We start from the raw sequence: 16,291 nt of genomic DNA on the forward strand, positions 1-16,291 counted from the left end.
TACATCATGATGAATTAAATGCATTGTATACAACTTGCCCCGGTTTGTCCTCCCTGAGCATGCCTTTTACACAAGCTCTAGTCCATGCAGTTAACATTCATGTATTCATCATGTAGAGCGTGAGCTGCAGCTGCCCTGCTCAGTCAAAACAACCACGATCAAATGTCAAATGAAGAGGCTGGTAATCAGGCTCAGAGCCGTGATATTCTTTGGCAACATCTGGAGCAACCGAAGCAACTATTCTGAAGCTCTGTTGCCTAAAAAGCTGCCCAGTGTCATCACCGCTCTCAGCAGCTGAACAGATCGGAGGAAACATCCACTGAGATAATGAATGTACATTCAAAAACATGCTCCACTGGCAGCACAGACTAAGATACCTCTGATCAGATGGCAAAGGGATCTCACTAATTACAATCAGTCTTAGAATTTTGTGTAATTTATATGTAAATATATGTAGGTATAAGTGAATTTCATAATTTAAAATTTGTCTGCTTTAGTTTCTGTTTTTGTTGGAATGAGAGAAATGCATTATTCTGACTCCATCTCTTTCTTTTTAAGGATTCTGACTTGCTGATCAGGAACTTGACAGAGGAAGTGCAGAACATTACAAGACTCCTACATCCTGAAATGTTAAGGGGGGGAAAAAAAACGTAACAAACCAGACCATAAAGTACTGCTGTCTTAGTTCAAGGAACATCTGATTGGTTGGTCAGTGTCCCTGCAGCTCTGCAGGACGAAATGTCCTAAAATTTCAATCCTGGAACTTAAATACTGAAAGTTAAATGACAAAAAAAAAAATCAGCAGAAAAAATTGTGATTGTCAGAGGCATCTTCAGTGGGGGAGAAATACATGGACCGGTGCTGCTAGTGCAATTTCAGCTGAGAGTTTACATCAAAATGTCAATTATAAATCTACAGGTCTGTCTGCTCTGCCTGACTCTTCAAGCTTCAAGCTGTACAAACGTAAGTCATAATCATAAACAGAATGATGCAACAAGTCACCTGCTAACTCACGTTGTAATCCTCAGGGCCTCATTTCTAAATGCTGCGCTTTGTTCTGTTTCATAGTTCTGAATACAAATGAAATCATGTCTAATCAGGAGCGTGATTTAGGATAGAAACACAACATGTTATAAACGAGGCCTTCGATATCTACATTCAGCAAATGCATTGTATTTACATCAGTATATGCACTATGGATGTTTGGATTCTCTGAGCGGTGACAGTCTGTGGTGATGGCCTCCCGCTGGTGCTCCAACAGGAGGGGTGGGTCTTGTGTTTCCAGGTGGGGGTGGTTGGCATGCTTTAATGGTCTGTCTGCAGGAAGAACCAAAAAAAAAAGCTTCAAATTATTACAGTCCAAAAATTTCCAGTCAGTCAATAATAAAGACATAAAAACAAAAAAAAAAAAACATTAGAAAGATTCAGAAAAATCACAGCAACGAAAGCTTTTAAAGACTCATTTGAACTCACAGGGTTAAACTTGCTGTTGTGGTTTCAGTTGTTGTGGATGTAGATGCCTCCAGTTCTGATGCAGCTGCTGATGGGGGATGACAGTGGATGGTGGCCTGGGCGGATGGGTTTTGCTGAGATAGATTTAAAAAAAAGCAAACGGTTATTTGAGCTCTTTTATATCATATGTTCAGTAAATACAGGATGTGGGGGGAAAAACTCTCACCGATCTGAGCAGAGCACCCCCTCCTGGCCATGTTCTTGGCTCGCACGGCTTCTTTGATGCGGTCAACCTCCTGCTGGTAGCGCTTGCGGTCCCTCATGGCGTTCTCCTTGGCTTCCTTCAGGGCGTTCTCCAGGGCTTTGACTCGCTCGGCTGTTGCACGAAGACGCTTCTCCAGCTTGGGCAGCTCGCAGCGAAGGTCTGCGTTGTCTCGAACCAGCTGAGGACAGTAGTAAAAAGTAACTGAGTACATTTACTTACAATATAATTTGCTGCTTACGCTTATATGCATCAGTAATAATAGGAGGACTATATAGTATATGTTAATGGCTTTACCTGCTTGTGGACCTTGGTGAGCTGCTCCAGGTTATTCTCCAGGAAGGAGATCTTGTGTTTCTGGGCAATGTTGCCAAGTCCCTCCTCACAGTCCAGCTCTGCACTCTACCAAAAACAGACAGAGCACAGGTTTGGTGTGAAACTGACATTTTCAGAGATGTGACACCAACTGAACAACAATCAACAACCAGAGGGAGGTGATGTACTTTCTTAACCCGTGCAGTGAGGTCCTGAACGAAGAGTTTGCGGAGGTTGTGCAGAGTCTGCAGCTCTTTGGCCTGAGAGAAGAAGAAGAAAAGGATTAACAAAAGGTACAAATGAGATCTTCACTCCTTTAGATGCTCTCCCTACTCTGTTCTATTAGTCCCTTGCTCTTCTTGTCTAGCAGTAAAATTCCAGCTGGTCGTGGTTTTCTGCTTTTATCTCTCCAGAAACTCAGGGGGAGGATCAAACCCACGGTCTCCGAACTTCCACGCAGTCCATTAAAAGCCTGAGCCAATTGGCCACACACTTCTCACATTATCCAGTCTTCACAATTCACTGAGCCTCAGACACACTTCTCAGAGTCATTGGGTGGCAAGTACAAGATACACTGAAGTACACAATCCATAGATGCTGACACACCAGAGTCTCCTCCAGCCCCTTCAGATCTTCTCTGGCCTGCTCCTGCTGTTCGTTCAGCAGCCTGGACAGAAAAAAGACCCAGGATCAGATCCTCATCAACAACAGTGCCAGAGACAACAAACGTAAATATAAACTGGTACCTACATGACTTTCTGCAGCTTTGCATCCTTCTCCTGCTCTTCAGCCCTCAGTTTGTCATAGTCTGACATGAGCCTTGCCTGCTCCAGTAACAGACCCTGGTTTAGACTGAGAGAGAATCAGAAGCAGCAATAAATGAAAACGCTGTTTGACCTAATCTGATGCAATCAAACAGTCATGTCTGTCCACACATTATAGTATTATTACTATAGTAAGATAAAAGACTCAAATACATGTATTTCTATGTCTTGATGATGCAAAGTTTTTTTTAAACTTGTGCATAGTGTATATTATGTGTTCACGCTTTTGTAACATTTCTATGTTTCTGTATGTGAGTGTAGTGATGTTTCCTCACTCAGTCAGTTCGTCCAGCATCCTCTGCTTAGCCTCAATCTCATCTCGGAGGCGGCTGAGCTGTTTCTGATGAGCCTCCCTGTGGTTCTCCAGCTGCTCCTCCAGTGTGTCCTGGAGTACAAGACAAAAAAAAACAAAAAAAAAAAACACATTAGTGACGCAGTTGTTTACTGTAAATATCAAACTAACATAATTGGACTGTGGCAGATTCCTGCTGTGAACAGACGGTGGTGTTTTTAGGTCACCTTGATCTCCTTGCCTCCATCCAGTCTGCTGATGTCCTCCTTCTCGGGCCCCAGCAACTCGTGTCTTTTCTCTGAGAGACAACAAAGACAGATTAGTGCGTTATCTAATTCAGTTGTCTTCTGGTTTTCTGGCAGTCTGTGGGGTACCTCGTCATGTGTACTGACCCTGTGCCTGCAGTTTGGCAAGCTCCTCAGTCAGAGCATCCTGACTGTCCTCCAGCTGCCTCTTCTTCTGCTCCATGTTCTGCATGTAGTCGGTCAGAGACTTGATCTTGGCCTGGTGCTGCACACAGAGTTTGGTCATTTATCCAGAACGACTTTCAGTAAGTGTAACAGGCTCATATTGGCCGTTGACGTGATAGTTACCTGGGAGATGAGCAGCTGACAGGACGCCAGCTCCTTCTCGTTGGCCTGGATCTTGCGGTGGGCGTCAGCCTGAGCGCTCTCCAGCTGCTTGCTGCGGTTGACCAGGGACTTGATGTCGGACTTCATCTTGCTGATGTAGAGGCGAGCGACGGTGAACTCCTCCTCCACTGCTGAGCCGTTCCCCTTTGTCTCTAAAGACTGAGGGGGTGGAGCGGTCACAGGGCAGAGGTTAGGGTGTGAGTGTAGGAGATGCATGAGCATATATGTGTGTGTGTATATATACAGGTGTGTGTATCTGTCCTCACCGCCTTGACATCACTGGTGCCGATGATGGCACCGATGTCACTGAGGTCTCGCAGCAGCAGGTTGAGGACCTCGGCGGCTCTCTTCCTCTGCAGGCCGTTCAGCTCCTGCAACTGACTCAGCTCCCTCTGCACCGCCAACAGCAACGCCTGTCGACAACACACACACACATGCATCAGTGACAAATTCCAATACAAGATCAATACAAGAATTTTCAGATCTGATTAAAAACCCGCTGACCCACCGTCTTGTGCTGCAGCTCCTCAGTCAGCTGCAGGTTGGTTTGGTCTCGCTCCTCCACCTCTTGGCTCTTCTGGTCGTAGTTGACGGCCAGCTCCTCCAAAGCCTGCAGCACCTCCTGCACCTCCTCCTTGGCCAGCTCGTTCTCCGTCTGCAGCCGGCACAGCTCCTCCTGGATCTTCTCGTAGTCGCGTCGCGTTGATGCCAGCAGCTGGGAGGATGGAGGGCGTCGGTAAATGTACGCAAAACCAAGTATATGTATACAGTAACATACGCACATTGACTCGTGCATATATGCAGACAGATGTAGATGACAAACCTCTTCTTGATCCATCATCTGCTCTTTGAGCTTCTCGGCCAGCTGACTGTGTTGGTTTATCTCATCATCCTGTAGAAATATATTTCATAAGAGCAGAACTATTAAAGTGGACAGTCTTGTTAAGCTTTCATTTCAATAAAGTTTTTTTTAATAAGGTGTGGAGGAGGAACATCAGCCTCTTCCTCAGGCTCACCTTGTCGTCCAGCTGTTTGTACAGGTTGCTGATGTCCTCCTCGTACTTGCTCTGTTCCTCGCCGGACACTGCGACGCCTCCTCTGGCCGGCGGAAGGTTGTCGATGATGGGAGTGTTGTCGTACGGCTCGATGCTCTTCTGATCCTTCGAGCTCTGCTCCTCCTCAGGAACATTCTCCCCTGTAATATCACTCATCTGTTAGATCACGTACTCATCCATTCATTCAATACACAAATAGATTAATCAGCGAATCAGTTCTGCTTGGTTTCTTTGCTCCTGGAGAAATTATGAACGTGTTAAGGGGGTCTTGTGGTTATGTGATGTAAAACACAACCATGAGTGTGTGCACGGCCTGTTAGCAGCCATGTGAATTCAGCAGATAAAGAACTGGAGTTTGAATAATTACTGGCTTTTCAATTGAGGTTTGCTCCAGTTCTCCAGGAGGACAGACTGAAAAGGTGAAGCGCTGCTCTGTTTAAATGGTTCGGCACAGAGCCAGCGGCTGACTCACGTCAGAAACACTGCATCAGCACATAGTGTGTGTGTTCCAGAGTGTGTGTGTGTGTGCGTGTGTGTAGACCTCCCTGTGTGTGTTCACTACATAAACGTGTGAGGAGCGTAGGCCTTAGAGGCTGCAGATGAGCTGATTTGTTGCTAAGGAGGGGGAGTGTTATCGGCATCCGCAAGGGAATTAAAGAATAAAAAGCAATGGCCAGAGAGAGGGAGAGTGGAGGGTAGAGAGACAATAACGCAAAAAGGGAAATGGAAAGAGAGGGAGAGAGGCGGGGTTTCAGTGGAAATGCAACAGAGATGGAAAAAGGGGTGAGGATGCTGTGAAGGAGACACTGCAGTCTCAGAAGAGAGTGAAGAAGTGTGGCACAGAAACAGTATAAGGGAGTGTGTTTAAATATCATGTAAACATATATGAACATTGTTATGTGACTGATGTCATGACGCTGAGGTTCAAAGTTTTTTTTTAAACTTGTTTTCAGTCACGTTGCCATGGAGATTGTGAATTGAGCTCTTCTATTTACAGTGTGCACACATGGAGGTTCGTAAATTCACCTTTCCTCCAGCGGCTGAGTTCAGCCTCCAGCCTCTGGATGACGTTTTTCAGGCTCTTGTTCTTCTCTTTCTCCTTCTCGTATTTCTTCTTCCACTCTTCGGCCGTCAGCTCCAGGTTCACGGACACCGTGTTCTTGATGGTCTTGGCCCTAAACAGTCACAGGACAGAGCATAGTGAGGTTTGCTTGGAAGCTGCACACCCACAGTCCACAGCTGTCTTCATGGATTGTGCCTGATTAGACCTCTACTGCCATGGACAGTACGGTTTAAATGGACATAAACCGTGTGACATGTACTTTTCCTCCAGATTAACTCCAGCCCTCCAGATCTTTTCTCTAATGATGCAAATCTCATTTTAGATCGAAACCCTTCATTTCCTCTCTGTTTCTCCTCAGCAGAGGGCAGATGGCTGCACAGTGCTCGCTCATCAGTACCTAGTTTTACAGCTGGGTGTTTCTCCGTGCAGGAAATGTGGGATGCTCTTGCAGATGTGGATCCCCTTTCCAGATGTACTTTTATAAAACTACGACACAGTATCATCACAGAATAACAGAACAGATTAGGGACAGGGACGAGGACCGAGGACCAGTTCTCAGTCATAGAAACAGAAACAAAAACGAGGTGTGGTGGATTTCATCACAAGGACTGGATGAACCCAGATGCACAGTGGGAAGCTCAGAGCCATCTGGCTGCTAGTTTTCACTGCTAACGTCAGCCATAGTCCTAATGAGTCACCATTTACCTTCACACACACATACACACACACCCACACAAATCTCCATGGTGCTTTGCCTCACTGTTGATTTGCTTCTGTTTCAATGAGAAAAAAAAAACTTGTTACTGTACAAGGAGTAGCTGCTCTACTTGCTCTACATTTGGACCTAAATAAGGAGATAAGTGGGCGTCATCTTATATTAAAGGACTAGAAAATATGTTTATAGTGAGTCTTTCAGAGTTAATCCACCTGAAAAGTGTCCTATTAGTCCACTTTAAGTTGCATGATGTTTCTGGAGGCTGGTGTCACATATAGATATAGAAATCAGTTCATGTCGAGTGAAAACGTGTTGAGGAGCTGAAGTTTCAGGTACCTCTGCCCAAACATGAGCGTGGACTTGGTCTCTGCTTCATTGTAGACAGACGGCGAACAGCAGATGATGATGGTGGTTCGACAGTTTCCTCCCAGAGAGTCCTGCAGGATCCGGGTCATCTTACTGTCTCTGTACGGTACGTGGGTTTTCTGAAAAAATGAATTCATCTCTGTTTTATGACAACATGCTACCGCGCGTGGTGCTGATTTTTCTTAAAATTTCTACCACAGTTATTTGAATATGGGATGGTACAATCATGATTAACGTACTGTTCCCTCTGCCAGAGCGGAGATGACGTTTCCCAGCGCAGACAGAGATTTGTTGATGTTCTTCGCCTCATCCAGCACCGCTCCCTCAGCTCCTGTCTTACTGACCTGTTCAAACAGCCACCTCACAGCTTTTACATCAACTTTTTAAAAAATAAAACTCAGCAGTAAGAACCTTTAATGAAACATTAACTCCATCTCTCTAATCTCACTCAGACTGACCTTCTCGCTGCCGGCCAGGTCGACCAGGTAGAGCTTCCCCGACAGCTTCTTCTCCGTCTCAACGTTTTCCTGCTTGATGTTGATGAGGAAGATGCTGTGGCTGCGAGAGCTGTGCTCATTCATGTCTGGAAAATGATTTAAAATAATTACAGGTGATCTACAGCAACAAAATGTCATGGTGCTCCATCCGATACAACAACAAACAGACTAACAGTGCCACCTAAAATGATACGTACTCGTCACCGCCACGTGCCGATTGGCTTTGCCCACATCAATAACATCCAACACCTCCTCTGGACTGGACACAAAGCGCTCAGTACAACCCTGACAGAGACAGAGAGAGAGAGAGAACTTCAGTTGCATGTAGACTTGTTACTGCTCTTGGACATTTTCTTTTTTTTTTTGGGTCTGACCCGTCAGTAGGACTCTTCATTAACGGTGATGTTAATAACGATAGGCAGCAAATGTAAAGTCACAGGAGCAAGAGAGGAAGTGGACGTTGAGTTGAACTGCTTTGTTGACTGAGTTGTTCATATTTTCCACAGGCCATAGTGAATCATTGTGATGAATGAAAACCACAATTAGATCACAGTGGTACCATCACTGTGTAATCTCATCTGTTGCTGATTAGCAGTCAGGAAGAGAGTCTGTGTGTTTCAGATAGCACAGTCTTCATCTGCAAGAAAAAGATATTGATTTTCTAATACCGACCTTGACGTAGGGAACTCTGTTTTTGTCTTCATGTACGGCGAGATTCGTCTTCGACACTTGGAACAGAACAGAGATCCCTCAGGTCACATGCTAAAACAGGCAATGCAATGATATTCCAAAATATTCCAATAATCACTGAGATTGATCTTAAACATTGATTTCTTACCATCGAGCAGGTCTCTGATCTTGTCCAAGTAGATTTCGAAATAAGAGACCTGCACAGAGAAACAGATCAGTAGACCTTAATGTGATTAGAAAAGAGCAATAATTATATCATTTACATTATTCTAGCCTTGACTTTTATTCTGTTGATATTCAGGTGATACAGACTGTTCTGTCATTATTACAGATGAAGCAGCTTTTTGCATGCTTGGGTTAATTGTGCAACTTTTTTTTTTTTTTACCTTGATGTGAAACTCGAGGTTCTCGTCCATGGAGTAGATGTGGTCAAAGATGTCGTGGGCAATGCGAGGGATGATTCCCATCAGCTGGGGGTCGTGCAGTTTGCCCTGAACACAGCAGTGGATACTAACATTTTAACACAAAATGTACATTTCCAAATACCAAATGCAGGGAAACTCTCAATTGGATGTGATCTGATGTAACGATGAAGCTATGAAGTGTGTGAAAAACTATTATGTCAAGCTCTGAAGTTACTTAAAAAGGTGAACATCAAGAGTTCAAACGTGGAATTAAAACTTAATGTAAAGACAGGGACTCAGAGATCCTTCATCACAGAATTAAAAAGAGGCTTTAGGCTGCGGTCTTGGTGGATTAATCTACCAGCTGAAGTCATTTGCAGAATGATGCAGGCCTGATCTCCTCTGAATGAATTCTACTTTCTCTACTCGAAATCTGTGAATTTCACTCAAACAAACAGTGAACATGGACGTCAGTGCCTCGCCGAAAGGCTCGGCTGTCTGCAGGAACCGAACCTTCCTGATCCCAGACGGTCTCCGCTATCAGGCTTTTAAATTCTCCAACCTCAGGCACTGTTAGACCCTGAGGGGATTTCATGTTTGGAGTAAGTCTGTTACACAATGCTCGCTGTGCTCTAATCCTCTGACGCGAGATGGAAACTCAACACAAAGGTCACTGTAGATTGATTGACAACAAAATACAGTATACAAAAATAAAATGTGGAAGCGGCATAACTGCTGACAATTTGAGGGCTGCTATATCAGATATTTCTGATAATAGACTTCAGCATTTTTGAAATTCTGAGGCAGTAATTCCAGGTTGTAATTTTATTTTTGAAAAAGTTAGAGGTACGGTACTGAACTGAATAATCCTCTCACCTCCATGGTGTGTGTCTTCCCAGAGGACGTCTGTCCGTAGGCGAAGATGGTCCCATTGTAACCGCCCAGCACATCTGGAATGACAGAAAAACAGTGAAGTGAAAAAGTGAAGGATAAAAAATGGAGGACAGATTTAATTGTTTCGTCCATTTACCTTTAACTATCTGTTTGGCACACTGGTCGTACACTTGCTCCTGTGACGTGTTTGGAGGCAGCACACGGTCGAAAGCATACGGTTTACCCTGTTTCAGACCAACACAGGACACGTCAACAACAGCAACAGAGATGTGACAGCATTTTCACAGATGCGAGCCTGTCACAATCAGAAAATATTGATAAACTCGATCAATCCAAGCACATAATGCTTGTTTCTATCATGGAGGTGTTTTAAATTGGGGATCCTGAGCTGTAAATGCTCTGATCTTTTCAGTCTGACCATCCATCACTCCCCCTGCCCTTGTCCAACTACTGACTCTTTGTCTCAGGGGTAAAAGCCTCAGTGCTGTGAAAAGCAGCTCTCAGCATTTGGAAGCGGCAACAGCAGCACTCTCGCTCTCACTGAACCCCAAAACGAAGCAGAGAAACCACTGACACAGACAGTATCAGACCGTACAGCCTCAGTTGAGATCCTCTGTAATGTGTTTCTGCAGTTTGATTGATGGCAGGAGGCAGTGACGCGTGAGGGGCAGCTGATTGAGAGGGGGTTGGCCTGGATATATGGACCAATTAAATGAGATAAGATTCATTTAATTTTTAATAAATCATCTGAACTTTCTGACATAAAATAAAATATCAATCTGTCTGTTTTAGCTCCACCCATCTGGACTTCCAAGGGGTAGAAAACAAACACTGGCTTGTCAGTGCACACACATGTACCCTGCAAATTATTTATGTGTATGGTTTCACACTGTGGATAAGCACAGAATTGATGTGACCTACTCTAAGTTTCTGCTGCCTCCTGAATCAGCACATTTCTAATGGTGAGTCAGTGTGACTATAACCTTTGACCCCTCTAAATTATTTCCCCCTTTAGGTGTCTCAAGGAGGAATCGAAGCCTGTTCCTCTGCAGCAAGTCTCTCTGGATCAATGTTAATATATAAGGCTTGAACTAAATCTACAATGAGGTGAATCTAAGATGATAGTTTCTTTTTTCTCCACATATGTTTGTGTTAAAGTTTGATTTTGTTTGTGTGATTACATTTACATGCATTGCAGCTGAGTTTTTTTCCTGACTGGCTCCTAAAGAATCACTAAGATTATCTCCAGTGGAGCCAATGGAAGATTTTCTAGACTAAGATTTTCTAGTTTCTAACTTATCTCAATTAGATGTACATGATATGTAAACACATAATAATCAGTTTTGTTTGCTTATGTTATTGTCTCCACCATCAGACGCTGTATCTGTGCAATTTGTATGAAATTATTCGTATAATAATATAATATTCCTCTGAAATCTACTCTAATATTACAGGCTTACTGCGCACTTGGCATCTCCAGACTCCCTGCAGAGCTCCGGGGGACGTTCCTCCTCCAAAACTCTGCAGTGTTTGTATTTTCAGCTCCACACACCAGGATCAACCAGCATCAACATCACAACAACAACAATGAGCGGACACACTTGCCGTTATGACCACGGTGTCGTCGTCTTTGAATTTGGGGATGTAGATGTCCCCTCTGGTGATTTCGGCCTCGTTCAGGGGCCTGAAGCGGCACATCACTCTCACCCCGCACTCCGCTGCATCCACCATGGCTGCTGCTGCTGCTGGCACTGTTTACACCGCCCCTCCAAATAATGCAGGTACAAACAAACAACGGGGTAGAAAACAGCTTTGGATCAGTCTGTTTAAGGCAGGGTGGTGCCTAAAGTGAGGTTCGGGGACCTCCAGCGGGGCCTTGATGATTATCCCTGCGTCCCGGGCCAGCTGAGAGTTCTGAATTTAATAAAACAGCAACTCAAATCATTATTGGCAAACAAACCGTTTCCAGGGGGTAACACGTCGGGCTTACTGGTTTTCTCACCGCGCAAAAGTTTAGAAACCTCCAATGCGCAACGCGTCCTTCATTCAAGCCGAATTTCTCCGTGTCTCCTCGGCTGCGCCATGGCCAAACCGGATCAACCGCAGCGCTGCGTCCCGACGTGGAGCTCAGACGTCGGTGTGCGGGCCTCCACTGTGCAGCGGTGACGCCGACAACCGTGCAGACTGATGCGTGTCTGAGTGTGTTAGCGGCCGAGGCACGTTCGGGAGCTGCTGCCCGGTCTGCAGAGGTAGAGCCCGTAGAGGATGCGCAGAGACACCCGCATCGTCCTGACTCGTAACGAATGCGCGCTGCGGGCACGACGCCGCTGCGCGCTCCCGTGCCCTGCATCAGTACCACCATCACCGAGCAACTCGTATGGACGCGCACATACATAGATACATCAGTCTGATGCATCTGTGTTCATAAACTGTACAAAACATTACAAAAAACAAATAAGGACAGATAGTATAACGTTACCTCTGAGCTGTGTCCCACAGGCTGTGCAGTTTAACCGTATCGCATGTTGGTAATATTTTAATCGTTTTATTTCCGACTGGACTAACAAATGCAAAGGCAGTCCTCAGTTTGCATCGACATGTTATCCATGAAGTGCCCTGCCATGTTTCGTTTTGAGGCTCAAAGTTGTTTCTTAACTAAGCAGCTGCTCAGAAGGTTCAAGTCAGGTCACATGATCATCATCAGCCAATGGGGTTTTTCCCATGGATGGAAACAGGTCCTTAAAATTAAAAGTGAGTTTATAGTGGCGCTTGGTTAGCTCAGTTGGTAGAGCACGAGACTCAATCTCTCGAGGTCGTGGGATTGAGTCCCCCTCCGGACAGCACCACCGCCCATGGGCTCACCACCTGTGGGAGGTGCCGTAGAACTTCGGTGCATTGTAGACTGGGCTGATGATGATGACATGATGCAATAGTTTTCTGAAAACTAGATGTAATTTTGCTTTAGGTGAAAACAGCTGGGTGACAAAAACACACTTTTATAGACTGAATATTCAGTATTTTGTATATTTTGATCAATGAGCACAGGATCAAACTGTACAGTTCACTATCCAGTAATTCTTTATTTTTTTATTTGCTGATGTGTTTTTATTTCACATTTCCAACCATTATCTTAGTCCAACCTGTATCCTCCATAATCCCTGTTGCTCTCCTATTAGCCCACAAGAGGGCAGTATGCAACAAGAAATCCTGGTTTTAAAATGATCCACTCTACACTTGGCTCAGGTCATGATGAATCACATGTTTAATTCAACGAATCAGCTTTTTGAACTTAGAATAAAAAAATTAAAAAAAACCTGGGAAGAGTGAAGAAACAATCAGGAAACAAGAAACATAAAAACACGTTACACGCCGGATTATTCAAGTAAGAGTGACCATGTTTTTAATATCTTAAACATCTGTGCAACATTGTTCAAAATGTTACATCACTGCATGACCTGTAATGTTTCACAATATTTACAAAAAATGCTGCTTACATCAAACCATTAAAAAAAGTCCAAACAATCTCAAAATAATGGACTCTGACAAACTATCCCTAGCCCACATTAATGCAAAAAGAAAAATAAACAAGAGCAATCAAGTGCACATCATACTTCACGCAAGTCTATTTTTTTGTAAAGTATATATTAGTGAGAAAATATATACTTAATTACAAGTTGAAAAAATAAAATACTGACAAGGAAAGGGTGGAAGAGGGAGAGGGAAATGAGATTCAAAGAGCAGGAAACAAAAGTTCACCAGCAGGAAAAAATAAAAATAAAAATCACACTCACGTCTCAACACACACACAATCACAGGCAGGAGGAGGAAAAATAGACTGCACAGACCATCTCAAACACAAAAATAAAAAAAATGCTTTGAACTCTTGACCACAAATAACGTGAAACTGATAGAACAGATCCATAACACATGGGTTCCCAACACGAGACCGGGTTCCTGCATGTCATTGCACAAAAAACTGGGGGAAGAGAGGCAGAATGAACTTTACCGAAAGAGCTCACGTGTTCTCCACACCGAACGTCACATTTTGAAACAGGCCGGAGGATTTCCTTGCCACAGATTACAGTAAAAAAGAAAACTCAACTCTGAGGTTCTCAAAAGTGTGCAGGCAGAAAAAAACTGGGACATTTTAAAAAAGGGTGGATGTCAGCCGGATTTTTAACGGGACATTCTCAAACCGGCGCTGATTTTCACTTCAAAATCTTCAGATTTGCATCGTGAAAAAACCACATTTGGTTGAGCTGACACCAATGTCTGATATTTATCAATTAATACTGATATTTTTTTGATGTTACTAGACTTTGTTGCTACAAATTCCAGACAGAAACTGAGCTTTTTTTCAAAATGTCCTTGAGTTTTTCAGTGAGCACATGACAAATAAGGTCAGAAATGTTTGGAAATTAGTGAGATCTCATCAGAAAATACAGTACAAAAAAAAGTGTGTACACATGAATAAAGTCAGAGCTGATGAAACTGTTTACTTAGCTGTAATCCACACTTTGACTTTCTCAGTGGGTACATTATAAAACTACGGAAATTAATGGGCCACAAATCAGAGGAAAACTTTGTCTGGGATCATAAAACTTGTGTGCACATCCAGAAGTTGTGGATATGTTTTAACAGTAGTGTTTTCATGTTTCACTGAGTGAGACAAAGGGAAGAATCTCTGTATAAAGTAGTGTACTATTTGGTTTTAAGGTTATCAGTGTTGTTTGCACATGAGGAACATCAGTTCCTTGATTTTCGACTGGAAAGTTAAAGTAATGACATCTTAGCAGAGCTTGATTTTGGAGGTTTGGTGTGTGCATCACATATTTTGATAACGGTGGATTAACTCAGTACAAATTAAAATGAAATCTGCAGCTGTTGTGTTTTAACAGTTGAGGCAAAGAAAAAGAAAAAAGTCAAGCTACAAATAAATTACTACTTCATGGCTCTTCACGTTAGGACATCTGAAAGCGATGAATGTTGTTAGGAAAAGTAACAGATTACACATCAGAGGAGACGCTGACATTTTGAAAACAGGCAACAAATTACAGTCAAGTTGTTGAAGGTGTGTACAAAAGAACAGGTTTCAAACAATCAGAGATGCAGTGTTTCTAAACGGTTGATCTTTTGGTATATTGCACTTGATAACTGTAGTGATTGAAGGCTGCTGCTGCTGATTTTGATCTGGAGCACCTGTGCACGTGTGTGTGTGTGTGTACTTGTAGATCTATCTTTGTGAGGACCAACTGCAGCACAGACCTTATGGAGTGAGGACCTTCAGTTCAGATGGTTAAGGTTAGGGAACGAATTATGTCAATGAATGTCCTCACAAAGATAAAAGTAGAAGTGTGTGTGTTTCACATGAGTTAATCCAGAGTTCCCTATACTGTGCATCACAGTTGATTTTTTTAGACTGATCAAGCGATGGTGCTGCGGTTCGGCTTGAGAGTTTCGTGGTAGTTTGTAGTGTTCAAACTGCATTTATTACCAACACAAACGCCGCCCGACTTCTCAGACGGTGCATATTCATAAATAGCATGGTCTTTTTCTTTAACTAACAAATCCATGACACAATCTGTAACAAAAACAAGTAGCTCCGAAAGGCATAAACTGTAAAAAAAAAAAAAAAGTGTTATCTGTAATGCTCACTTCTTAAATAAAAGGGAACATTTGTAATGGACTATGAATACATGAACTATCCACTTGTTAAAAAAAAAACAAACAAAACAAAAAAACATACATATACACATATAAGGCTTGAGTTCTCAACTCTTGGTAGTATTATTGCCATCTAGCATATTTGTAAAGCTTAAAATAAATATGGAGTACTGTACATAAATAATTTACATCAATAAGCAAAACCAACAAACAAAAGAAAAAAAAAAAAAACACAAGGCCCCTAAATGCGAGAAATGCTTTCACTGCTCTTGAAAACCGAGTTAGTGTTCTTTTTAATAATCTAAACTCTGCCTCTGAGGTTGGTTACTCTACCTAAAGCTATAGTTGTGGCAAAAATGACGACAGTCATGGAAAAAAAAACAACCAAAAAAAAAAACACTGTACAAACAAGCACTAGAACATAATCACAACAACCAAATTCCTCAATGCAGCCTGTGATTCTTGGTTGTAGGTGAAGGAAAAATCCACTCTTAGTAGTGATTTCATGTTTGCATGTTGTTGTTTTTTTGTAGTTTTTGGGTAACAGTTTTCTTAAACGCCATGTAAACAAACCCGGTCTCAGGAACCAGAGTATGAGAGTAGAGAAACCTGATTTCCACAGCTATAGCTTCTCCTATAGAAAGTCAGTTTCTTGCCATGTAAAACCGGGTTTCCAATCAGCAGCTAATCACATGCACCTGTGACAGGGACTTCAGACTTCAGACAAAGACTTGCAGGGACAGGGACTTACAGGGACTTACAGGGACAGGGACAGCGGTGTGAGGTGGAAAGGAGATAAAACGTGTAGCAGTGTGTCCTCATTTAAAATAATTCCACCCAAAGCGAACTAGCTCCCAGAGGTCTAAATGAGATAGTGTCCACCCCTTCAAATGTCATCTGGAAGAAACTGGAACCAGAGTAAGTAGAGCAATTTTCTTATGTTTTTTTAAATTGACAATTTTTTTATGATTATGAGAGTAGCTGCAGATTATTTTTCTATCAACCTACTAATGGTAGTTTTGTATGACGTCCACTGTGAGTTGTACAAACTGCCTGAGGGTGGATTTTTCCTTCTAATAACAGCAGGTAACCAACTTTGCGAGGTGCGATGATTGGTAAACCAAAAAAAATCACCTGCCAACCAGACTTTTCATTCTGAAGCACAA

The 16,291-nt window shown here is 43.0% G+C and overlaps 1 protein-coding gene across 2 annotated transcripts; it reads right to left on the bottom strand.

The window, feature by feature from the left end:
- Positions 1-1,497: 1,497 nt before the first annotated feature.
- LOC121178023 (kinesin heavy chain-like) lies at positions 1,498-11,192 on the bottom strand. Of its 2 annotated transcripts, none has more exons than XM_041032496.1 (25): positions 11,067-11,192; positions 9,598-9,685; positions 9,444-9,517; positions 8,550-8,654; positions 8,312-8,360; positions 8,146-8,201; positions 7,671-7,758; positions 7,435-7,559; positions 7,216-7,320; positions 6,947-7,095; positions 5,859-6,007; positions 4,794-4,972; positions 4,601-4,669; positions 4,286-4,492; positions 4,044-4,190; positions 3,739-3,927; positions 3,538-3,655; positions 3,373-3,443; positions 3,129-3,238; positions 2,780-2,881; positions 2,636-2,696; positions 2,218-2,289; positions 2,012-2,116; positions 1,679-1,895; positions 1,498-1,586 (listed from the first exon to the last, which is right to left on the bottom strand). In XM_041032496.1, exons 1-25 carry the CDS (start codon positions 11,190-11,192, stop codon positions 1,498-1,500), a joined length of 2,850 nt encoding a protein of 949 aa, XP_040888430.1. The 2 variants fall into 2 exon arrangements, with proteins under 2 accessions (XP_040888430.1, XP_040888429.1); XM_041032495.1 differs by having other exon boundaries at positions 3,739-3,936.
- Between the last annotated feature and the right edge of the window lie 5,099 nt (positions 11,193-16,291).

This window comes from Toxotes jaculatrix, chromosome 24 (genome assembly GCF_017976425.1).
Source record: "Toxotes jaculatrix isolate fToxJac2 chromosome 24, fToxJac2.pri, whole genome shotgun sequence".
Lineage (NCBI taxonomy): Eukaryota > Metazoa > Chordata > Actinopteri > Toxotidae > Toxotes > Toxotes jaculatrix.

Excerpts from the sequence above, each read along its gene's own strand:
- LOC121178023 (XM_041032495.1), bottom strand. The coding sequence starts at position 11,192 with ATGGTGGATGCAGCGGAGTGCGGGGTGAGAGTGATGTGCCGCTTCAGG. Across the intron at positions 3,239-3,372 it reads ATGGAGGCAAGGAGATCAAG|GACACACTGGAGGAGCAGCT; the intron begins GTGACCTAAAAA and ends CTTGTACTCCAG. Across the intron at positions 2,697-2,779 it reads GCAAAGCTGCAGAAAGTCAT|GCTGCTGAACGAACAGCAGG; the intron begins GTAGGTACCAGT and ends TTTTCTGTCCAG.